This window comes from Rhincodon typus, chromosome 5 (genome assembly GCF_021869965.1).
Source record: "Rhincodon typus isolate 14 chromosome 5, sRhiTyp1.1, whole genome shotgun sequence".
In the NCBI taxonomy this organism is placed as follows: domain Eukaryota; kingdom Metazoa; phylum Chordata; class Chondrichthyes; order Orectolobiformes; family Rhincodontidae; genus Rhincodon; species Rhincodon typus.
Genome location: NC_063336.1, coordinates 67,311,388 through 67,337,399, shown reverse-complemented (window position 1 = coordinate 67,337,399; position 26,012 = coordinate 67,311,388). Strand labels below are relative to the sequence as shown.

General features: G+C 38.3%; 3 protein-coding genes across 4 annotated transcripts in view; 1 reads left to right on the top strand and 2 right to left on the bottom strand.

Moving 5' to 3' along the window:
• enpp4 (ectonucleotide pyrophosphatase/phosphodiesterase 4) overlaps positions 1-8,025 on the top strand; it is a 30,724-nt gene extending 22,699 nt beyond the window's left edge. The window contains exons 3-4 of the mRNA XM_020511324.2: positions 1,722-1,892; positions 3,316-8,025. Of these exons, the coding sequence (XP_020366913.2) occupies positions 1,722-1,892; positions 3,316-3,683 (539 nt within the window). The 3' untranslated portion in view covers positions 3,684-8,025. The remainder of the gene's footprint in view (positions 1-1,721; positions 1,893-3,315) is intronic.
• The window catches only part of LOC109937923 (chloride intracellular channel protein 5-like), a 363,088-nt gene that overhangs the window by 196,168 nt on the left and 140,908 nt on the right, over positions 1-26,012 (bottom strand). The gene's annotated exons all lie outside the window — the stretch shown is intronic.
• On the bottom strand, positions 13,015-24,261 carry enpp5 (ectonucleotide pyrophosphatase/phosphodiesterase 5). The gene is made up of 3 exons (XM_020511323.2): positions 23,418-24,261; positions 21,881-22,060; positions 13,015-13,430 (listed from the first exon to the last, which is right to left on the bottom strand). Exons 1-3 carry the CDS (start codon positions 24,259-24,261, stop codon positions 13,015-13,017), a joined length of 1,440 nt encoding a protein of 479 aa, XP_020366912.1.

The following is a 26,012-nucleotide window of genomic DNA, read 5'->3' as shown; positions in this document are numbered from 1 at the left end:
TCTATCCGCCTCCCACTCTCTCCCTATTTATTTCAAAACCCCCTTCCCCTCCCCCTTTTCTGATGAAGGGTCTAGGCCCGAAACGTCAGCCTCTCTGCTCCTATGATGCTGCTTGGCCTGCTGTGTTCATCCAGCCCTGCACCTTGTTGTCTCGGATTCTCCAGCATCTGCAGTTCCTACTATCTCTGTTGTAATGTTTATTTCAGTTGCTTTAAACCTTGGTTACTTCAATAAACATTTACTTTTGAGAATTATCAGTCTGTATTTACAGGTTTAAAAACAAGATCATGCCTCTTATATTTTTCATTATATGTATATAAATGATAATCCCACTAGGCCATCACCTAGTTATATAATCACTGGACTGTTAATCCAGGGACCCAGATAACGTTCTGGTGACCCGGGTTTAAATCCCGTCATGGTAGATGGTAGAATTTGGATTCAATAAATATCTGGAATTAAGAATCTAATGATGACCGTGAATTCATTGTCGATTGTCAGGAAAAACCCATCTGGTTCACTAATGTCCGTTAAGGAAGGAAACTGCCATCTTTACCTGGTCTGGCCTACATGTGACTCCAGACCCACGGAAATGGGGTTGACTCTTAACTGCCCTCTGGGCAATTAGGGATGGGCAATAAATGCTGCCGAGCCAGCGATGTCCTCATCCCGTGAATGAAGAAAGAAAACAAAATTCAGTATGACTGAGTTTTCCTTAAACTTGTGGAAATGATGATGTCATTTATGCTTTTGTTCTTGAAAACATTATTGTAATCAAATGTGCTAGGAGTAACTATACTTGATCTAGTTATGGATTTGATGTAAGTTCAGAACATACAGTTATAATTTTATAGATAAAGTGCAGTGCATCTAATTATTAAATGATATCTAATAAACAGTGTCCAGGGAAAGAAGCATGACTATTTCAGTTTAAACATGTTATAACTTGTAAGTCAAGTCCAAGAAAGGATTGAAAATTAAATTGGTCTAAGTTAAAATGAAACCAAACACCACATGGCCTGTCAAACCTGCTATGCTATTCCATACAATTATGGCTGATCCAATTCCACTTTCGTGCCCACTCTAAATATCCCTTGATTCCAAGAGAGACCAAAAAGCTGTCTGTTCCAGCTTTGCATGTTTTCAAAGATGGAGATTCCACAGTCATCTGAGACAGAGACTACTCAAGATTCACACCCCTTTGACGGAAGAAATTTCTCATCTCAGTCCGAAATGATTTGGCCTCTATTCTGAGACTACCCTTGCATTTTGAATTGTAACTATTAGAAACAATCTTTCAGCATTTGCCCTGTCAAGCCTCTTCAGAACCCTGTACGATTCAATGAAACCATTCTTCTGAACTCTGTGGAATATAAACCCAATTTGCTCAGCCTTTTGTCATAGACAACTCCCCTCATCGCAGGGACTAATCTAGGGAACCTTAATTATACTGCCTTCGATGCAGGTATATCTTTTTTCTTAAATGTGATGAAAATAGCACACACAATCCAGATATAAACTCACCAAAACCTTGAACAATGGTAACAAGACTTCTTTATTCATGTACTCCAATCCCCTTGCAATAAAGGCCAACGTGCCTTTTGTCTTCTGAATTGTACATAGCAGAGTTATACAGTATGTCTTTTGTTTTAGGATTCCATTTTAACCAGTTTTGTACATAAGGTTCAACATGTGATTCCATTTTGTTTTTTTTCTAACAGACACAAGTTACGTGTACAAGTTGTTATTGAACTGTGACAGTCACATGAAGGTATATTTAAAAGAAGATATTCCAGACCGTTTTCACTACAAACACAATGAAAGAATTCAACCAATTCTTCTTGTTGCTGATGAAGGGTGGACAATTGTTCAGAATGGATCAATCATCCAGTGTAAGTTCAAAAGGGTATTTTTTTGTTTTTGAAGTTTGAGCTTTCTTTCCTGGTGTTGCTTCAGTGTGTTGTGTGTGTGACTGTGTAATAAAATCATAAAACTTCACAATTTTTTTGTTTCATCCATATACCCAGTTGTAGCATGGCTATAAAAGCAGGGCAAAAATGGACATTCTGCAACAAGTGCCATTCCCTAATCTCCTCAAAACCTTTCCATTCCCTACAGTGCTCCAGTCAGCAGTACGATGGAATAGTTACCACTTGACTGGCTGGGTATAGATGCAGCTACAGTCAAATCTTGGAACAATTCAGGATAGTGCGGTCCATTTGATCAGTGTCTAACTTGATACTTAATGCCCCCCCCAAAAAAAAACTGTCCCATTATAATATATACTATCTACAGGATGCATTGGCAATCTCACTTTGGTAGCACACCCCAATTCTACAGTTTCTATCACCTAGGGTGGATAAAAGCAGCAAGATAATAAATTACCATCATCTCATGTTGCACACCATTCTATTTCAGATCATTTTCACTGTTCCCAAATCCTGGCTTGAGCCCTGGTCTGTATAGGCCAATATGTTCTCCGAATTGCAATATTTTTGATTACATTTGGCTCCCAACTTCATTACAGCTTTGGTCTCTATATTGTTTTCTGTTATCTACACATTTAATAGTACAGTGCAGACAGTTTGTCCTCAACCAAACCGAGTAACCACACCAGCATGTTTAGGCTACCACTTGGTGAGCCATTGTTAAAGTAAAGAGAAGCCCATGTATGAGTTGCACACAGACATGTTGAGAGATGTATGGAAGATTAGATTTAAGTATGATTAACCAGAAAGGAGCACTGGCAAATATTGGAAGAAACAGATTTTGCTAGAAAAATGTATGCAATCTTTACAAAAACAAAAAGGATATTTAAAACAAAATGATAAAAGGAGCTTGGAGAATAGGAAATCAGCAGATATCAGTTGCAAAAAGTGAGAAACCTTTTTATTGGCATCTGTGCAAAGGGAAAATCAGGGCATAGTATTAATACTTAAATAGTTATTATTTATAGTGTCAAACAAATTGCACCATAAATATGTATTAACTTTTTCAAAGTCAATGTGCTAAATTAACATATTCATGGAAATATCTGCTGAAATTAATTGTGTACTTAAAGGAAGCTAAATAAGAACATGAAAGGGAAAGTAACAACAGATTTATTAATGGGTGAGGATTTGTAAGGTGCATGGGGATCATGTGGAATATAAACCATGTATAAACCTGTTGAGCTGTGTGTGCTGTGAACTTTATGCATGTGTTCATTGTACAACGAATGATCCATATTATAGAGTACAAACATCGAAAATAATCTCTTCCAATATCTTGGAATTTTCAAGACTGATTTTTTATTTTGCTTTTTCTTTTCTTCAGTGGGTGACCATGGTTATGATAATGCTTTACCCAGCATGCATCCTCTTATGGTAGCTCATGGACCAGCATTTCGAAAGGCTTACAAAACCAACACCATTAACAGTGTTGATATCTACCCATTAATGTGCCGCATCCTGAGATTGAAGGAGGAGTCTAACAATGGAACCTTTGCAAATGTGAGATGTTTGTTGGCTAATGAGATATGTGTGAGCCTACCAGATGTAATTGGAATTGTGATTGGCTCCTTAATGGTATTGGTAACATTGTCCTGCCTTATAATTCTAATGAAAAAGCGAATTTCACCGCAGCATGAATTTGCTCGTCTCCAGTTGCAAGATGACGATGATGATGATCCTTTAATAGGGTAGTTTTAAGCCTACCAGTGTGAAAAGCTGGTACTAAAATGTAAATAAAAACCGAAAGAACTGCAGATGCTGTAAATCAGGAACAAAAACAAAGTTGCTGGAAAAACTCAGCAGGTCTGGCAGCATCTGAGAAGGAGAAAGCAGAATTAATGTTTTGGATCCGGTGTCCCTTCCTTAGGAGGAAGTGTCACCGGACCCGAAACGTTAACTCTGTTTTCTCCTTCACAGATGCTGCCAGACCTGCTGAGCTTTTCCAGCAACTTTGTTTTTGGTACAAAAATGTATTTATTTTAGTGTGGCAGCAGGGAAAGTGCTTTATTTTTAGAGATATTCGCAATAGAATTATTTTGTCTTTCCATTATCCAAGTACCTCTGAACTGCAGGCCCCGTTAACTTGCATGCTGTACTAGTGAAATCTCTCAAGTAACAACGATTAAACTGCTCCTAACAATGGTTGTTATCAGAAGTTAGTCTGAAATAATGAGATTCATAAATCTGTTCTTGTCCATACTAATATCTACCACATTTAAAGAGATTACATTTAGTTATACCCCATTTGTACTGATTTTTTTTTCCTGAAGTGAACTCTGTAAAGTTCCCATGCATTTGGGTTTGCAAGTGACTGTACGCAGATCAAACCCACAAGGCAGTTTATAGTAGGTTAGAAGTGATATGTTGGAAAGCCGTTCAAATGAAGCAAAAATAAAATGAGAAATCTCGTGGATTATCTACACCTGCAGTCAATACAAAAATAATTCTCATGAACTGAGATGGAGTTGATTATAGCAGATCTGTTAGGAATGTTTGGAAATTTATTTCTCACAATTAAAAGTTGGGGTAACATGCGATTGTGTGTTTGAGTTCTATAATTCAGAATACTAATAAATTTGAGAAACTGTAGACGGTGCAATCCTAAAAAGCCAAAAACTGAGAGTGCATTGAAAATGCAAATGTGTGTATATTTAGATGAGATTATTTGTCAGTGCATTAACCCTATTATAGCAATAAGGTTTCATGACACACTTGGTTTAGTTAGTACTTAAATGTTAATGAAAAAAAAATGTAGATTGGATTTAATCATACTTTTAGGTTTTGCAGTGACATTTATCAAAATTCCAGATGCCACTGATTTAGAAAGAAATGATGGAGCCTGATGACCACAAAATGCAATGTCTTTAACAGTTTTATTAAAAGAAATGAAGTACAGGATCAATATAAACAAAGGAAAAGTGAATATAAATAGATTAGTTAGAAAGTGCAGAAAGGAGGACAAGCCTTTAAATATTTTGGAGAATAATGCTGTAAAATAACGTCAGCATTTGAGGTACTTGCATACTCTAACGCTATGGTTTGCTTCAGTGTGACAGTGCATTCAGTCGTTTGTTTTGAGGTTGGTTCTGGATCTGCTGGCAGTCAAGGAGCCAAAGGACTGAATTTTGAAAACATTATCTGCGTATTTACAAAATTATTGAAGTAGTTTGTTGGGAAATAGGCATGTAAATGTTAGGACTAAACTATGATTTAAACAGGTTATATTTTGGAGGTGAAGCTTTATAGAATTTATAAGGGGGGATGGGGTGAAATGGACTAGCATTTTAGGACTTAGTAAAAACTTTAACTGAAAAAGCGGTAAATATTTATTTTGGCGATTTTAATTTAAAGATTTTATTCATGTTAACTGTTCTGAAGATAGCTTATTTTGAAAAGAGCATTGTGAACACTTACCACTAATTTATCACTTTTCTTTGTTGCTAACTCAGTCAACCACTATGACAATAAGAATTAATATTTCCAATGCTTGCAATATGACAACAGTTTGATAGAATTGTAATGATCCAGAGGAAATAGGTTTTTTAAAAAAAAATCTCCAATTTGTACTTTAATGGTCTACAATACCCGCGTCCTTGAAGTTATGAACATGGTATCTCATGACAACTCAAATGGATGTTGACTGTACCCATAATTCAATTCTCCTGTACTTGGTCAATATTGTTCTAGTTCTGTTTATGTCAAGTATGAGTCAGCAAACAAGTGCATTTAATTACATGACTTTATATAGTTAAAGCAAGAGGAATCATACAGAATATATTCTTTTACTTCGTACACTGGAGATTGGAATCTTGTGCAGGTGACAGTGGTCTTAAAGGCTGCTAGACAATTGGTGAGAACCCTATGTTACCTCTTTTTGGAAAGGCTCACCACATCTTGTTCTGCATCGAGACACTCAACAGGCCAGCAGTTCAAACTCTAGGGATCAAAAACTCTGGGGCAGAGAGCTGCCTGTCTGATAATCATCTCCGATCGTCACTGGATCCCAGACTATTGTTGGTGACTTGTGAGGGAAGTGGTGCTGTGGGTGAAAGGAATAGCTCACAATGAGCCCTGCAAAGTTCCTCTGACTGCCTTTAAATGAGGATACCCTACCAGAAGCTAGCAAGTTTACTTGCCATGTCTCACCAACTGGGGAACACATGTCCCTGCAGAGTTACAACCAAGTGGCAGGGGGATGAGGCTTTTAAATAGGCATTAATGGGTTTTCCTGCCATGGGCTGAATTTGAGTGGAGGCAGAAGTTTGTAGAGTCACCACATGCTAACTTCCCAACTTCCTGCCTGATCAAATCCCACCCTGCCTCTCTCTCTCACACACACAAACAACTAAACATGTTACAGGATGGGACAAGATTCTATCAAATATAATAAATGTATATATCTCATTTCTGAATCCAGCACAGCATAGGAAGTGGTCCCAAAACATTTACACTCCATTTGCATCTTTTTCAACCACCTAGTTTTATAAGAGGAACTTGTGTGGGTAACAGTAAAGTAAAGATGATTTTTGACACCAGCGTTGATGTGGCAACAAGATGCAAACAGTATTTATTGTTAATACGTTAATTGTATGTATTAATGAGCTGTTAAAGGCAATATGGTATAAATTTTAGATGTTAACTTTTTTTAACTGCTTGGATTATATTATTCTTTAAACATCTTGAGCATTTAAAGTTTCTTTTTAAATAATTTAATGCAAAATGTTAACTTCATGCATTTATGCTAGCTAATGAGAGAATTCTTAACAAGTTTCAAACAAAAAAGTACTGGTAAACTTGCCAAACAAGAAAATAGGAAATAATTCACCTCAGTAAAATCAAATTAGAAGTCAGCCTGTTAAGTAGCAAGCATTTTCCAGGAACAGCACTCCCGTTGTATATTCGATTGACAGCTTAAACTTTGCAATAGAAACAAAGTTAGAAGTTCAATTGTACTAGATATGTGACTCCAAGGAAAGAAAATGGGAGTTTACTTCTTGAAATTTTCCTCTTCTTTTTTACTTGAATGTAGTTGTAAACTCCATGTAGAAGTGTGAGGTAAGCCACCCAAAAACATTAATCCTCTAGTGCTAAAGGTGTAGTGACAAATATTGGAACTCATTCATTATCTCAGTTCCAACTTAATCTCAAGCCTTTCATCTACTGATTGAAGACATTTAAAGCCAAAGCCTATTATTTTTATTTAACATAAAAGAAAATAAATGAGAAGTTGCATTAAAAGTTCACAAAATGAAAAAATACAAGATAGTAACTAATGAAGAAAATGGAATTAAAGGAAATACAATGATCAGAAGTAATTGCTTTAGTGTTCAGTATGAGCGTAATATGTTACAAATATTCAAAAGTAGGCAAGTTCTTCCGGGGTGTTGGCCAATTATTTACTCGTCAGCAACTGCCTAAAACATGTACTATTCATTTTATGGTTGTGGGAGCTTGTGCACAAATAAGCTGTCATGATTCTTGTATTACGGAATTGACTACACTTCAAATTAATTTAATTGCTTTAAAGTGCTTTACAGTTTTGAGAGATCATGAATGGCACTATGTAAATGGAAGTAACAAAATAATAAAAAAAAAGCTCTTCAGCTGTTTGTATATCAATCCCATTACTTTTCAAAAATTACACTTATAAATTAAGTATGGCTTATTAATGTTACTAGAAATAATTCCACAGCTAATTTAATGGCATTGTTCCAATCTTCCACTTCCCTCTTGTGCCAACATATTAATACAATATGATCATGTTCTACATGAGGTCTGTAATTGTTCAACATAAAACAACCTGATAGTTGCATCATTCACCAATCATGTTATACTTGGAGATGTTTGGTATAAGCTGTGCAAACAATATTGTACTTAATAAGGAATCAGTTAGTTAGTTTATTTCATTTTGATGGTCATTTGTAGAGCACTCAAACTTCCCATCCAACAAAAACTGCTGTATAAGTTGAGAAAACAAAATGAGCACAACCCTGAAACATTAAACCTGCCCTCCATTACTTACAGAATGTCAAAATAAAAAGAAATTCCAAAACTGTTCTAAATATTGTTGTATAGTTCATCTGTTCTATTTGCTTTGGGACTAGGATTCTTAATTTTTCACAAGTCAAAGCATAACTTTTCAAATTATTTGCCACTAACACACTGGATGCTAAAGAATTGAGTTAAAAATGTTGATTCGTAAAATAGCATATGTAGTTTTAAATTAGCATTGATCATACGATTATTAGTTATAAGAGTGAGAAACCATATCTTATCTGTTTCAATTAATCTCTTAGTAATAACACTGAACTTGAGTATCTCCTCAATCTCACTTCAACAATAATAAGGTTAATTTTTAAGTGGTGGTGTTTGTCATTTGGGTTTTCTGGTTTTGAATCACTTGATAACTAACAATTCTGCCCTTTTTTAATGTACTATGTTCCAATGTTACTGAATAGTAAGTATTAGCATTTAGAATGCAAAAATCAGCTTTAGAACTCAAGGTCAAAAATAAGATATTTTTGGTACATAAATGACTGTAAAGTAATAAGACTTTCAGAAATTGGTTGTGTTCTCATTTATCTGGATTCTGAAAATGAACATTTTAAAATATTAATTTATTTGACCTTTTTATTTGCATTAAAATGTTTATATCATACCATTGAAATTACGTCATCATTTCAGTTGCCTGTAGTTATGGAAGTAGTGTTCCTTTCAATGTTGCTGAAAATTACTGGATCATTTTACTGTTGGTTCCATGTCCAATCCTTACAGGTAAAAGCTGCATGCTCCATTGTTTAGCTCAGTTGGATAGATGGCTGGTTTGTAATGCAGAGTGATACCAACAGTATTGGTTCAATTCCTGCACTGGCTGAGGCTACCTGAATGATTCTGCTACTCAACCTTTTCCCGCTACCTAAGCTGTGGTGACCGTTAGGTTAAACGACCAACAGTTGTTTGTCTCTAATGAGAGAGCAGCCTTATGGTTTGGTAAAATCATGGTGACTTTACCTTTTATCATGCTCTTTATTTAACTTTTATCAAATAATCTCCAAAATCAGAATCCAATGTTTTATGACAATTCACATGCAAAGTTAAATTACAATTGAATGAAAACGTTTACATTGAGGTCACAATTCAGTAAGGCTTCAAATTAGGCACAAAAATGTTGTGTCACACTAACCACTCCATTTCACTATAACAAGCAAAAGCACAGTGCATCAAAATCACAATCTGAACAGAATTTTTTAATATTTTTAATGAATTGACTTGACAAACATCAAAAACAAATGACAGCAGTTGAAACAAATTCTATGTACATTTACTAAAATTTGCATCCAATTTTTCCTTGAAGATTTATCTTAATTTATGATAGTTTAAAAACTGCTAACTCTTGTCTTATGAACCTTTATTTGGTATTCTTTACATGAAGGTCAGTTGGTGCGGTGTGCACCCTTCCCCACCACTCCAATGTTTCATCACTAATGTAGCCTCCAAAATGAGTAAACTGGAAAAATTTCAATGAAAGAAGTTACTTAAATTGCAGTTGAGGTTTTAATTTGAACAGCGGGTCAATTTAAATCATTTTGCTCACAAAAGGAATTAGAAGAAATGTGCTCTAAATAGTAATTGTCCCAAATGAATAAATTGCTTTTTTTTTGTTAAGACTTAGAAATCCCTGAAAAAGAAACAGTTACAACAAACTGACATGGTGGTTAGCTTCGTTTATTTGTAAATTTCTGTTTTGGAAGGTGCACTCTCCAAGTACTCCAAATTATTGTAGGATTTCTTGTATACTAATGAATATTTTCCCTCATTGTATGGATAAAGCTCTACCTGTGGCAGATTGCAGCCACAAGTGGCTAGATGTGAGACCATGGATGAGAGAAAAGGCTTCACCAAGGATCAACGCTTGACCTGTGGAGACGAGTAAGTAGGTTGGGATGGGGATCACAGGGAGATGGTTACTGAAGAGCTGATGTCAGAGGAAAGGCAGGGTTTTGGCTTTAAGCCTTGTGGATGCATGATCACTATGTGACACATAGTGCTTACAAGGAATGGACCCCCTACAAAACCACAAGCAAACCGTGAGACATCTTCAAATTTCTGCTAGCATAGCCTTCAAGTGTCTTACTAATGAATCTGATGTTGGGGCTTCAATGAAGGTACTCTCATCCAATTCCCCTGTTCCACTGCTATTATGCATCACAAAATCCAGCCTAGTGGTCCATTTGCTTTTTTATTACATATATAATGTACTACTGTCATTGTGAGCCTGAACCCTCAAATCCTTCTGCTCTTCCCTGCCAACCAACTTTCCATGAAGTGTAGTTAAATTTTTATTTTGAGTTCAATTCACATTTAAGATATTTAAACTCAGCTGCTACTTTTTGCCCATCTCATTATATCAATATACATCAGAACTTCCTTTCTTCCACCCACAGAATGATCTACATACTACTTGATTGACTTCAATGGATCACAAAACTATAGAGGTGTTACATATGAACACATCTTTTTCTACAAAAGCAGATTAATTTAGAATTAACTCAAAGCAACATTAAGTAATTCCTAGTTTAGGAGGAACAATAATTGCAATTATACTTTTAAAACTGGTGAAAAATATTTTTACCGATCATAGAAGTGTAATAGAAACAAATTGGTGTGAACGCCGAAAACCTGAAACAAACACAAAACACTGAAAATTCTAATGAAGAAAATGATACTGGATTTGAAATGTGAACCATATCTCACTGTCCATAGATGCTACCAGACTTTTCCCAGCATTTTCTATGTTGGTTATAGTGTTTTGATTGACTCAGATGAGAATTACTATAATTGTACTAATCAGAAAATATAGGTACAACTATCAAAACTTCATACAGAAGGCATTAAGAATATAGATTCCATCTGGGACCTCTTTGATTGCAATTTTAGGATTTACTCTCTGCAAAGTAACTGGTAGCTCACAATTGGATCTGGATCTCATCATACAACAACCATTTAGGCATCCCTTCTAAATCATCAAAGAAAGAACAGTAATGAAGGAATTAATCTTAGAAAAGGCCATATCATGGTTTCTGTGAAGTTTAAATAGAAAAATACAGCTTGTAATAATCATTTTCTTGTTTAAAGCTCCATTATGAGGAGACAGGTCACCAACTAATCTTCCAAGGCTTGATGATAAAGTATTACATCTTCATTGAAGTTTGACATTCCCTTCTTTTTCTTCCCCAATCCTTGCATCGCTCAGCTATAGTGTTTAACCATGTGCTGTTACAATAAAACCAATGTTTGGGTAAGATGTCCAGTTGGTCAGTTCAGCTTGAAACAGGAAGGATATTGCAGTTAGCCATGCTACAAGATCTACGGATATAAACATTGCTGGCTAAGATATAGGGTAGGACTTTTACAATGGCAAAGTTTCCTGCCTTGCTACCAAAAAGGGTGGTGGGACTTTTAGTAGCCTCACAGCCATTTAACATTAAGTAACATTAGTTGAGTAGAGGCAAGACCCTAATCCAACCCCACTCATTTGGCAGACTGTGGGAGTGGGCACCTGATTGGAAAGGGGGTCCTTGAGGGGGGACCTCACCCTTTTCACATCTGAGGCCCAAGTGAGTGACCTGCTAGGGTTCTCACTGTACAACATTAACCAGCCTCAAATTTAAGATTGGGAGTGGGACAGAGCAGTCCTTAAGTGACAAATAATTGGCCATATCTGACCCTCACAAAATTGCAGCTAAGTTGGGGGAGGCAGGCGTGGTAGCAAGAGAGCCAACTGGGGAATTTTACCACTTTTTTTTTACCGCATCCTTCCCTCTCTTCATTCTACCTGTGTAAATCACAAAATTCCACCTGCGATGTCTTAGATTGTGATGCCCAGCAGGTGACAAGTTGCTAGAATGGGTTTATATGACTTTTTAATCATAATATCATAAGATAGTTGAATAAATACTTCTTAATGAAATCCTTTTAATGATGTGGAGATGGCGGTGTTGGACTGGGGTGGACAAGATCAAAAATCATATGACATCAGGTTATAGTCCAACAGGTTTATTTGAAAATGCAAGCTTTCAGACATCAGCTCTTTCCTCAGGCATAGTGTGAGAGAGAGGATATAAGACACAGAATTTATAAGCAGAAAGGTAACAACCCTAAAGCTGGCCACCTCTTGGTGAATCTTTAATCAGTTAGGAAGGTTGAAATGCAAAATCCAGATTCCTCTCAAGTCCTTGTCCCAAGATAATTAAAGGTTTTATCAATGTATGCAAGAGGTGACTTCTCAGGTCAGACAATGCATTTTAGGTGTGAGGTCTTACTTAGAATCTGCCTATGTTTTAAACTGGGTTTTAAAACTCAGTTTTTTTTTGAGCAGAACAGAATGCATCTGCAACTACACAAACATCTTGGGTGAAATAGTTCATGTGTGTGTGTGTGTGTGTGAGAGAGAGAGAGAGAGTCTATGGGTGTGTGTGCGTGAGAGAGACAGAAAGGGAATGTGTGTGTGTGTGCATGCTTGAAAGAGTGCGTGTGAGGGTGTTTATGTGTTGTGTGAGAGAGAGGGTCTGTGTAATGTGTGAGTGTGTATAGTGTGGTAGGGTCACCTGTAGTGCGACATGAACCTAAGATCACGATTGAGGCCATCCTCATAGATATGGAACTTGGCTGTCAGTCTCTGCTTAGCGATTTTTGCGTTGTTGTGTTTCTCGAAGTCCAACTTGGAGGATGCTTACCCAAAGATCGGAGGCTGAATGTCCTTAATTCAATCACTCAATCAAGTTTCTCTACTGGCACTACTTACCAGTAGATCTGACCCTCTGCAGTGCTGTTACCATCCCAAGTTGCTACAGGGCAATCTGACAGATACATTTTCAAATATCTACAAAACTATAACCCTAAATTCACATATTGTATGACTGCAATCTCTCAGCTAGTTAATACCATTTTGGGATGATAAATCACAACTGACAGAAGGTATTTTGAAATGTGAAGTTCTATATCAAAGAACAGTTAAATACACTCAAATATAACTTGACAGCAAGGGTTGAGACATTTCACTTTGGTGAATATTCAATCCAGACATCTGTCTTTTTGTAACTTGCTGTACAAATACTATAAGAAAACCAACAACCAGTACACTACCAAGGAGAATACCTAGCCAAGCGTATGAACCCCTGGTATTTATTTCATCCTGGTATACAATATCCACAGCTGAACCTTCAGTTGTGATCACTTTTCCATTAACTAATAATTCTTGAACATTGTTTAAGGTGCCATTATTTGACATTGGATCAATTCCCAATAGGTGACAGATTAATGGGTAGAGGTCAACAATATCCATGGTTTCCTTGGTAAAGTTCTTCTTGAAAGCAGGACCATGGGCGATCAGTAATGGTTGCATACTTTTTATGGTGTTATCATATCCATGATTACCCACTAAGGAAAGAAAAGAGCAGTTCTGTGGCAAATAATAATAATTTCACATGAGCACATAGTTACACAAAATCCTACAAATAGTTTCTGAAAGATCTTATTGAATGGAGTATTTATTCCCAACACAGGAGATCCTGCCATTAAAAATGGCTATCAGGATCCATTTGTAAATACACAGATGCATCTGCAAACCAGTTGCAACAAGCAACAGGAGTAGAAAGTGTGGTTTGACGTGCATTAATGTACTTTGATGCTCTAATGCGCTCTTGATACATTTTTAAAAAGTTGCAAACAATATGATAAATAATTATTTAAAAATTCAAAGCATATTGGAATAACGTCATAATAAATTCACAGTAAGTAGATTATAATTAAATTAGTATTTAGTTACTGAATTTATTTGGTTTCAGGAGACCTTTCCACCTCCAACAAAAACAGAAATTGCTGGAAAAGCTGAGCAGATCCGGTAGCATCTATGGAGAGAAATCAGAGTTAAGTTTTGGGTCAAGTGACCCTTCCTTAGGACTAGGAAAATGTTGATTTATATGCAGAAGATAGGGTTGGGTAGGGGGTAAGGAGTAAACGATAGTTAGGGGTAGAGTTGAAAGAGAGAGAAGAACAGTTGAACAAAGGACTAGACAATGATACGGCTAGGAGGGTGAATAGCTATTAATGGAGACATACTCCAAGACCACTTGTTAACATTCTCACTCGTAATTCATTTTCCTTTGATTTCTAGATATGTTCTTTAAATCAATCATAGGATATAGAGTACTCAGTTTTCCACATTAGTGATTGTACTAAAAGTAGTCTTGGGATCACTATAAGTCCAGAATAGTGGCAGCCATTATGGGTAAGCAAGAGGTTACATTGATGCCCCTACACCTGATCTCAAGGAAGCCCAACTTAAGAGTCTAGCTTTTAAGGAAATCAGTCATGTAAAACAGGAAGAGAAAGGCCTAGAGGACCACAAAGGCCAATGACAGTAGTGACAGAAGGTTTTATTTAAGAGACAGATCGGTGGTACCTGAAGAGCTACTGACAGGAAATGATACAGTTATTACATGGAAGTCCAGATGCATGGCATCCAGGGAATGAGGGAACCTGGGAGCATATCAAACAAATAAGATGATGGCCTAGGATGTAGTCGGATATAGAAGACTATGTGAAGGAAACAAAAAGAGAAACTGCTGGACAAACTCAGCAAACACCTAGCAAACAAACTCTGACAACATCAGAGTATGGTATGTTGGCAAACAACCCAAGCCACAGACAAAGGGAGAATTGGAGTGAGCTGAAGAGTGGAACATCCATGATGGTCAATCCAGATAGACTTCACTGGAAATAAAACAAAAAATGTTGGAGAAACCCGGAAGGTCTGGCAGTAAATGTGGAGACAGAAAAAGTATTAACGCTATGAGTCCGATGACTCTTCTTTGCAACTGAAAAGGATTGGAAAATGACGCTCTTTATTTTGTTGCCAAAGTGGGGAGGAGCAAGTAGAAGAGATGGCAAGGATGCCCATACCAAAAGACAAACAGAATGCTTAATGGTAGTAAAGTTGAGATTGAAATGCAAAATAGGTGAGAATGTAGCGTTGAATAGAGAAAAACAGGCTTTATTCTCAGTAGAGTTGACCAAAATAACACTGGGTTGGTGGGGAAAAGAGACTCCGTTGTATCTGTTCTGATGATGCCATTTTCAACGGATATGCCTCTGACATGTTCACCTTTTCCTTCTTGTAAGGATTCTCCACATCATGGTTGAAAGGGCCCTCAGCCATGTCTGACTCATTTTCCACACTTCTGACTTCACTACTTCCCCTGCCTTCCAGAACAAGGACAGTGTTCTCATTGCCTGTACTTCCACCCCACCAGTCTCCACATTCAAAGGATCATCCTCTGCCATTTCAACTACTCCCAGTAGAATGCTACCAGCAAACACATCTCTCCCTCCCCTTCTCTGTCAACATTTCACAGGGTCTGTTCCCTTCATGACAACTTCCACTCTTCCATCACTGCTAACATTTCCTCACTCACATGTACCTTCCCATATAACCACAGAAGTTGCAACACTTGCTCACTTCAACTCCTTCCTCCTCACTGTCCAAGGCACTAATTATACCTTCCACATGAAGCATCAGTTTATTTGTACTTTGTTCAATGTAGTCTACTGTATTCACTACTCACTATGCAGCCTGTTTTACACTGGCAAAGCTAAATGCAGGCTTAATAAAAACCGACAGAACTGCGGATGCTATAAATCAGGTACAAAATCAAAATTGCTGGAAAAGCTCAGCAGGTCTGGCAGCATCTGTGAAGGAAAAAACAGAGTTAACGTTTCAGGTCCGGTGACACTTCCTCTGAGGAACGTTAACTCTGTTTTTTCCTTCACACATGCTGGCAGACCTGCTGAGTTTTTCCAGCAACTTTGATTTCGTTCCTAAATGCAGGCTTGTTCACTGCTTTGCAGGACACCTTTGCTGTGTCCCTAAGAATAACCCCATTCATCCAATTGCTTGCCATTTTAACAAACCATCTTACTCCCATGCCAACATTTCCATCCTATCGCTACTTTAGTGTTCCAGCATAGCTCGACACAAGCTAGGAAAACAGCACCTTATTGTCCACTTAGACGTTTTACAGCCTTCAGGACTCAACATTGAGTTCAACGACTTCACAGCATGAACATTGTCTTCCATTTTGACCTCCCCCCTATCCCACTCCATCCCCACTACATGTTGTTTGTATCTTGTTAGCTTTATTCTCAGGAGGATTGACTTATTTCCTTCTATTCAGATCACATGTATTTTACATCCTTTATTCCTTTACCACCATCAGCAATCCCACTGTCTTTTACATAGAAATGTAGAAGAGGCTCGCAGGAGTAGCCCATTCTACCCCTCAAGCCTGCTCTGCCATTCAATATGACCATGGCTGATTAACAAGCTCAATGCCATAATCCTGCTCTTCCCCCATATTTCTTGATCCCTTTTGTCACAAGAGCTGTATCTACCTTCTCCGTGAAAACACAATGTTTTAGCCTCAGCCACTTTCTGTGGTGGTGAATTTCGTTGGTTCACCATTCACTGGGTGAAGAAATTTCTCATCTCAGTCTGACAAGGTTTGCCCCTTATCCTTAAATTATAACCCCTGCTTCTGGACTTTCCCCACCATAGGGAACATCCTTCCTGCATCTAATTTGTCCAGTTCTGTTAGTTAGATTCCCAGGTGGGGGGATGGGGATGCACTAGTGGTATTCTCGCTGGACGGCAGATGGTGGAATGTGAATTCAATTTTTAAAAAAATTGGAATTAAGAGTCTAATTGTGACCATGAAACCATTGTCTATTGTCAGAAAAATCCATCTCGTTCACTAATGTCCTTTAAGGAAGGAAACTGCCATTCTTACCTGGTCTGGCCTACACATGACTCCAGACCCACAGCAATGTGGTTGACTCTTAACTGCCCTTTGGGCAATTAGGGATGGAAAGGATGGGCAATGCTGGCCTAGCCAGCTATGCCTTTGTCCCGTGAATGAATAAAAACAAAATTGTTAGATTTTATAGGTTTCTATGAGACTCCCCCCTCATTTTTCTGAACTTCAGTGAACAGAATCCTAACCGACTCAATCTCTCCTCATATATTAATCCTGCCATTCGAGGAATCAATTTGGTAAATCTTTGCTGCACTTCTTCTATAGCAACAGCATCCTTCCTCAGATAGGGAGATCAAAACAGTACACAATATTCCAGGTGTGGCCTTACAAATGCCCAGTATAATTGCAGCAAGACATCCTTGTTCCTGTACTGGAGTCTTCTCACTATGATGGTTAATGTACAGTTTGCCTTCTTTACTGCCTGCTGCACCTGTGCGCTTATTTTCAGTGATCGATGCACAAGGACACTCAAGTCTTGTTGAACATTCCCCTCTCTTAATTTCCAGCTATTCGAATCAAAATCTGTCTTCATATTTTTGTTACCAAAGTGGATAACCTCACACTTATCTGTATTATTCTGCATCTGCCATGCATTTGACTGCTCAGCCTGTCCAAATCACACTGCAACATCTCTGCATCCTCCTCATAGCTCTCCCTTCCACCTAGCTTTCTGTCATATGCAAATTTCAATATATTATGTTTAGGTCCATCATATAAATCATTAACATATATTGTAAATAGCTGGGGTCATTAGTACCCTGTGGTACCCCTCTTGTGCCTGCCATTCTGAAAAAGACCCATACATTCCTACTCTTTGTTAGCTGTCTTCTAAACAATTTTCTATTTGTCTCAATGCACTACCCGAATCCTGTGCACTTTTATGTATTCATCTCTTAGGTGGGACTTATTTGAAAGCATTCTGAAAGTCCATATAAACCACATTCCCTGGGCTCTCTGATCAACTGAACTCATTCCATCCTTGAATATTTCGAGTAGATTTGTCAAGCATGATTTCCCTTTTATAAATCCAGGCTGTGTCTGATTCTGCCACTGTTTCCAAATGTTCTGCTATAAAATCTTTGATAATGGAGACTAGCATCTTCCCATGATAAATGTCAGACTCACTGGTCTCCCTTCCTTATTGAATAGTGGGGCTACATTAGGAACTGTTCCAGAGTCCAAAGAACCTTGGAAGATGAACATCAATGTATCCACTATTTCTAGGGTTACTTCCTTAACTACACTTGAATGTGAATTATTATGCCGTGGAGATTTACCAGCCTTTAATCCCAACACCATTTCTCTATTATTACAGATTTGGTTCAGTTCCTCCCTCTCACTAATCCCTGTGTTCCCCATTATTTCTACATCTTTATTTGTGTCCTCATAAAATCATAGAATTCCTACAGTGCAGTTAGAGGCCGTATGGCCCATCAAGTTTCACTGACCCTCCGACAAGCATCCCACCCGGACACATCATTCCCCCACTCTATCCCCATAACCCTACATTTGCCATAGCTAATCCACATGGCCTAGAAACACCTAGACGCTACAGGGCAATTTAGCATGGCCAATCCACCTAACTTGCACATCTTTGGACTGGAGGGGGAGACCGGAGCACCCGGAGGAAACCCGTGCAGACACGGGGAGACATGTAAACTCCACACGGACAATCGCCAAGCATGGTGGCACAGTGGTTAGCACTGCTGCCTCACAGCACCAGGGATCCAGGTTCGATTCCACCCTTGGGCGACAGTCTGTGTGGAGTTTGCACATTCTCCCTGTGTCTACGTGGGTTTCCTCCGGGTGTTCCGGTTTCCTCCCACAGTCCAAAGATGTGCAGGCTAGGTGAATTGGTCATGCTAAATTGCCCATTGTGTTCAGGGATGTGTAGATTAGGTGGGTTTATAGGGGGATGGGTCTGGGTGGGATGCTCTGTGGGTCGGTGTGGACTTGTTGGGTCAAAGGGCCTGTTTCCACACTGTAGGGATTCTATAATAATGATGGGATCGAACCCAGGTCCCAGGCACTGTGAGGCAGCACGCTAATCACTGTGCCACCAGCAGCCCTCCTTTGTGAATACAGAAGCAAAGTATGAACTTAATATTGGAAATGTTGTTGGAGGGATGAAGTATGGAAGAATCGACTATAATGTGCTCCCATTCTACTAGGCTACTGAGGAAGCCTAAGGCGGGAGTTAACTGTGCTATGAAGGTAGCATCAATAGTCATGAGTCTGGTTCAGCATACCCAAGCAAGGGGAGATACGTTATGACAGCCTTCCAGAAATCATTCTGACATGGTGGAATACAGTGCAACCTAGACAATGGTATAGTCTGTTTGGTCCCAGTACTATACTCGAGGAGGACAGATTGAGCTGGTGGACATAAACATAAGAAGTAGTAGTCCTGTAAGCCAATGATAATTTGACGTCTGACTGGACACTTTTTTAACTGAATCTCCTTCGCCACACCTCCGCAGCCGTGGCATATGACCAAGGTCCAATAAGGGTTAGACTAAGTACATAAAATCTATTACACCATCTAAAAGAAGACAAGTGCAACTGGATATTGAAGAAATATAAGTAACCACCTGGTCGATGAACTGGGGAATAAATGCGCAAGTCCACTCCAGATCAGAATATTCTCATATGTTTTGGACATAGCTCAGTTTGTGGGGTTGTCGTGACTTTGTGGTGTTCTCTGTCATTTTGACAAGGAACTGGAGAAGCTAACAATTATGGAAGAGATTTTCCAGAAAGAAATTCCTTGGGGGAAGCCACAGAATCATGAATTGGAAGGTTTTATCAAAACCTAACTAGACCCTGAATAAACTAGATTAGATTTAAAGGGTTGGAGTCTTTAAGCGATCTGCTGCTTTACCCATTGGCCCCATGAGCGGTATGACATCTGGTGAAACGTCAAAAATGGGAAATGGAGTAGACCATTCATCCCTTCAAGCTTACTCTGTCATTCATGGCGGATCATCAAATGTCATGTCTTACATCAGTCCTGCCATCCAGGAATCTGTCTGGTAAACCTTTGTTGCACTCCCTCTGTGGCCAGAATATCCTTCCTCAGATAAGCTGACCATAACTGCACACAATACTCCAGGTGTGGTCTCACCAAAGCCCTGTATAATTGCAGTAAGACATCTCTGCTCCTGTACTCGAAATATCTCACTATGAAGGCCAACATACTATCTGCCTTCTTTACCGTCTGCTGTACCTGCATGCTTAAGAGTGATATACATAAATAACCTAAGAGGAAAAGGAACAATTGCTGACAAGAGAATGGGGAGATAGGGTGGAACATACTGAATCTGTAATGTGGTGTTCAACTGAACCTACTAATCTTTAAGGACATCAAATTTGTTTGCAGTAATCAAATTTTAAGTGATACTTAATTCCAAAGATCTTGCTATCCCGATTCTAAGGTCATGATGTGATCAATGCAGTGTAACTGTGCTATTATTAAAGGAACTGAAAAGATGATAACCTGCAAGATGGCAGTCTTGATCAGATTGAATATTAAATTGATCAGGTTAAAGTTACTGTTAAATTTGTAACAAACATGCTGTTTGTGCTGGTTGCTTGGCAACCAAGAAGTTGGCAGGGATGAGGTTATTATCTCATTAATCATGTCAGAACTGGAGAACAAAGAATTAGCTGCTAATATGATCAAAAAGCTTGATGAAGCTGCCAAGAAACAACCGACCAATGCCCCGATTTCAACTCTCAGACAAGCCCAGGCAACCTCGCATATGTGGACGTGTGAGTATAATTCTTATTGTGTATAAGGTCCGTGTTGAGTACCATGTTGTGTGCAAACCATAATTTGGGAGTTCTGAGTTACTGATACTTAAGAGTAAATCTCTGAACTAAGAAAGGGGATATTAACTTATAAAATGCATTATTTTAATTGGTACAGTATGAATATTATATATTCAATAAGGAATCCCTACAATGTGGAAACAGGCTCTCCGGCCCAACAAGGCCACATCGACCCTCAGATATCCCACCCAGACCCATCCCACTGTAACCCACCTACACATCCCCGAACACTAGTGGGCAATTTGGCATGGCCAATCCACCTAGCCTGCATGTCTTTGGACTGTGGGAGGAAACTGGAGCACCTGGAGGAAATCCACGCAGAGAATACGTAAACTCCACACAGATAGTCACCCAAAGGTGGAATCGAACCCGAGTTCCAGGCACTGTGAGGCACAGTGCTAACTGCTGAGCCATCGTGCCACCCCAAACAAAGACTGACATGATCAGGAAGCATTCATTTTGCTGAAACCTGAGACTGAACAGGGGACCTTTTAGATCTTCAGTCTAAAAATTTTAATCTTGGGATGCAAATACCACTGGCATGATCACCATGGTTTGATTCAACTGACCGATTTGTTAGGTGACTTTAACGTGGAGTCAGGATTCAATCAATTCAGTGTATGGGCGAGACCAAATAGGAAGATTGCCATAAAAAGGACACTGGTGAACCAGTAAGATGTTACAACAATTACTTTTGCTCAGTCTAGCTTTGGAAGATCATTAAATGTCTCTCATTCCAAAATATAAAGCTGTACTGAAAATACTCACAAACCATAAGTGCACTTGGAATGGAAGAGAATTTCAATGGAAATCAAATAGTAAGATGCTCAAAAAAGATTGAGAGGGAAAATTGGTACACTTGAATATATTTAGATATTGAGGTGTAATTCATGCGTGTGCCACAATGTATCAGTTCTGTATCCTTGCAGTTTGTGTTTTGAAGATCTTTTTTGTCTTTGGATCAAAAAAATTAATTAATCTTCTCTCAATGTACTTTGAAGCAGCCAAGTAAAAGTATATAATGTGCATTTGATAGTTGGAGAGTGACAAAAGTGTATAGCTAGACACAGGAGAAGAAATTGCCTCCTTTATTTACAGACACCTTACCCAACAAGAAGTCTGTACATTTTCTTTCTATTTCTTTAAAAGTATCTTAGGAAACATTATTAAAAGGAAAATACTTACAATTAAATTTTCCAGTTGTTTTATTTTGATTAATTGTCCACCCTTCATCTGCCACAGCTATTATTGGTTGAATTCTCTTATTGTGCTTATAGTGAAAGCGATCTGGAATATCCTCCTTCTTGTATACAGTCATATGGGGGTGAGCATTCACTAAAGCATCATATATCTCATTGTTTTTGCCTGCAACAAAACAAAATGGCAGTCACATCAGTGGTTGGTGCAAAAAGTACATTCAAAAGTCTGTGTTGAAAGATAGCTGGAAACTAAGCTGGAGCATTCATATGAACAAGGAACTGGAATAGCACATTCAGCATCTTGAACCATCTTCACTATTTAATCTGATTGTGAACCTAAATCTGCATTCCTTCCTATCTTTGGTAATGTTTTATCCTCTTGATTGGCAAGAATCTATTCACCTCTATCTTAAACAAATTCAGGATTCTGCTTCCACCACCTTCTTGGGAAGAGAGTTCCATGATCCTCTGAAGAAGAAAATCTAATATCATCTGTTTTAAATAGGTAAGTCCTGATTTTTAAACAATAATAACTAGTTTTTGATTCACCGCTAAGTAGAAACATCCTCTCCGCATCCACCATGTTAAGATCTTTCAGCATCTTAAATCTTTCAATCAAGTTGCCTCTTACTCTTCTAAACTCAGCAGATACAAGCCTAGCCTGTCCAACCTTCCTCATTAGACAACAGTCCGTTCCAGGTATTAAATCTTCTCTAAACTGCTTCCCATAGATTTACATCCTTACTTAAATGGAGAGACCAATACTGTACATACTGTTCCAGATTTGGTCTCAGCAGTGCCCTGTATCACTGAAGCATAATCTCCCTACTTTTGTATTCAATTCCCCTTGCAATAAGGAATAACACTATTAGCTTTCCTGATTACTTGCTATAACTATACATTAACTTTCAGCAATGCATATACTAGGAAACCCAGATCTCTATATTTCAAATCTCTGCAATCTCTCACCTGTAGGTAATATACTTATTGTTCATTCCATGTCAAAATGGACAATTTCACATTTTACCACATTATACTCTATTTTGCCATATCTTTGCCCACTCACTTAACCTATCTATATTGCTTTGTGTCTTTATATTCACAACTAACTTTCCTGCACATCTTTTTAAGTCACTGGCAAATGTGATAACCTTACTGCCCATCCATTCATTCAAATCATTTCTATAAATTGTAAATAGCTGACGTCCCTACACTGATCTCGGTGGTACACCAACATCATGCCACCCTGAAAACCCCCATTTGTGCTTTATGTCCAATCCATTTGAGTAAATATTCCTTTATACTTATGATTAATTTCTCTAGCTGTGCATTAGCCTTTAGTGACTTGTGTATGTGGACACTCAAAACCCAATTATCTTCTACAACTCATAGTCTATCAACATTAAGAAAATTTTCTAAGGTGCCTCGTTCAGGTCCAAGATAGCTGATCTCGTAATTATATTCCAAATACGTTGAATCCAAGATTTATCAAAAAAAATCAACTGTCGTAAATTTTATCTTACCTTCTTTGGGCAATATAGCAGAAACTGGTGTAAAATCAATCCATGTGTACAGATCACGATCAATGTATAGATCTAATTCAATGATCCTGTCTCTCGAGCATTGAGTCATCCCATGGTCACTTGTGACTATTAAGTTTATTGTGTTCCAGAGTCCAGCATTCTTAAGTTGTTCTACAAGGTGACCAAGCTTTAAATCAATATCTACAATGACTTTATCCATGAAAGGGTTGTCAGGCCCGAACTCATGGCCTGACTGATCAGGTTCTTCCCAGTACAACAGGCCAAAATTAACAGGTTCTTTTCCTCTGAACCAGTCAATCAACTGAGTCACTCGATCCTCGAAAGGAACAGAGATATTATAGATCATGTAGTGAGTTGGATACATCCCACGTATTTGAACATCAGTACCAGGCCACATTGCAGCCCCACTCTTGTGGCCTTGAATCTGGTTTGTAACCCAAAGTGGATATGCCTCATCCCACCAGACTGGATCATATATGTCCATTCCATTCATAGAGAAGGTTTTATTTAAGGCCTGATCATACATTTCATTTGCTACAATCCCATGGTTCTCTGCATATAACCCAGTAACAAGGGTATAGTGGTTTGGATAGGTTTTTGTGATGAAAATATTTGTAACCCGATTTACATGAATACCATTTTCCATGACATACTTAAAGCGTGGCATTGGAACTCTATGGATGTAATCCCATCGAAATCCATCAAACGATACCAGCAGTACTTTTGGTTGGTCCAGCTCACGAGATGTAGCTTCAGTGAGAGTGAAGGCAATTGCAATGTAGCAAAGACACATCTGCCTGGTGTGAGGTATCATGATACTCATTTATTTACTGTTAGGTATGTAGACACCAGCTACAACACAGAAATAACATTTATCAACTTTGTTTACATATCAATGCAAGAGCTCAATGCAATATTAAAAACTCTTTTGAACCACAATTTTCTCTTCTTCTCCATCTAATCTTTGAAGTACTTACTTAGTTGGGGTCCAGTACTAAGGGCACATTTATCTCTCTGGCACCACTGGTACCAGGAAATATTTCTACATAAAATGGCCACAAACAGCATCCAAGTTTAAATATGTAGGATATACATTGCAGAGATGGTGCACCTGCTAGAAGAGGTGGTGCGAAAACATGTGAAATTTTTGAAACTTTGAGAACTTTTGCCAACTGTACTTCTACACAATCAATGAGAAATCTCTGGCTTGTTGCTCACAATCTTCCATGGATAGAAAATTGCAAGAAATCCACATATATTTTCCAGAAAAACATCTGCTGCTTGTAAGCCTCCTCACTGTCCAATAGCTTGGAGTCTAAGAAGTTTTGCCTCTAGTGTACTATTATTCTCAAAGTAATTAATGTTGAAAAATTATTACAGCACTGTTTGATGTGTCTTTAAGATATGGCTTTTATATATTGTTAATATTTCATTTGTGTTTACTTTCAAGGAATTGACAAGCATTTTGTCTGGTATCAGCAGAAGCATTCAAATGTGACAGAAATGGAGTATTAATTACAAATAAAGAAAATAACTTGTACTTTTTATAATCACAATCCTACATTCCTAAGTGCCGCAATGGTCATCCTACATTATGCGAGATGAAGTCCTACAGCAGGAGTCCAGAATCAGCTCATAATCATCAGCCTAGACCCAGTCACTCTGAGTTTCTAAATGCATTCTTATTGGAAAGGTTATAGGGTTGTTCAACACCTCAGACAGAATTAGTTTAAAGAGTTATTCAGAAGTGGTTTTTGTGTTAAATGCCCATACCCACTGGTCAAAAGCAAGTTGTTTCAGCCTTTCAAATTCCAGGTACACTTGGTCAGGCCACTTCCCAACAGTATGGAATTTCTGACAGTACGCCTCCAACCCTAACAGACATATATATAAGATAGAATTTTTTTACTGATTCATACTCAATTGCACTTTCCTCAGGCAAGAGGGAATAAATTTTTTGCACTTTCCCTGACAGCTTACACTTCAGTACTAATGACCAACACTGGACTAGCCACTTTAGCTGCTGTGCTACCTGTTCTAAAAAGATAGCTTGTGCCTCTGCTTCCTCAAATTTTGGAGCTAAATTTGCAAACTGCGTTTCTTCCAACCTTAAGTCTGAGCTAGTGGTCTTTTAATGGGACGGCCTAGGGCTTCACGCTCCTCAGCTCAAGCATTTTTAATGCAAACCGCTTTTCCTGCCTCTTTTCCTGAAACTCTCTCTCCTCCCTCCTCGCTCTTTCCTTTCTTTCCCATTTCTCTCTCTCATGCCTCTTTCTCATTGCTTTTTCTTTCTTGAAATTCTATGTTTCTGCTGCTTCATTTTTTTCTGCTACTCTCTCTGAATCATTAACCTCAGTTTCCATTTGTAAACATTTAACCATCCCTTTTAAAATTTTTCCTTTTCTGGCTTTTGGGTGAAATTATAATTCCAACAACAACCTCAATAAATCTTTTGGAGATGGTGGGAACTGCCGATGCTGGAGTATCCGAGATAACAAGGTGTAGAGCTGGATGAACACAGCAAGCCAAGCAGCATCAGTGGAGCAGGAAAGCTGATGTTTCGGGTCTGGACCT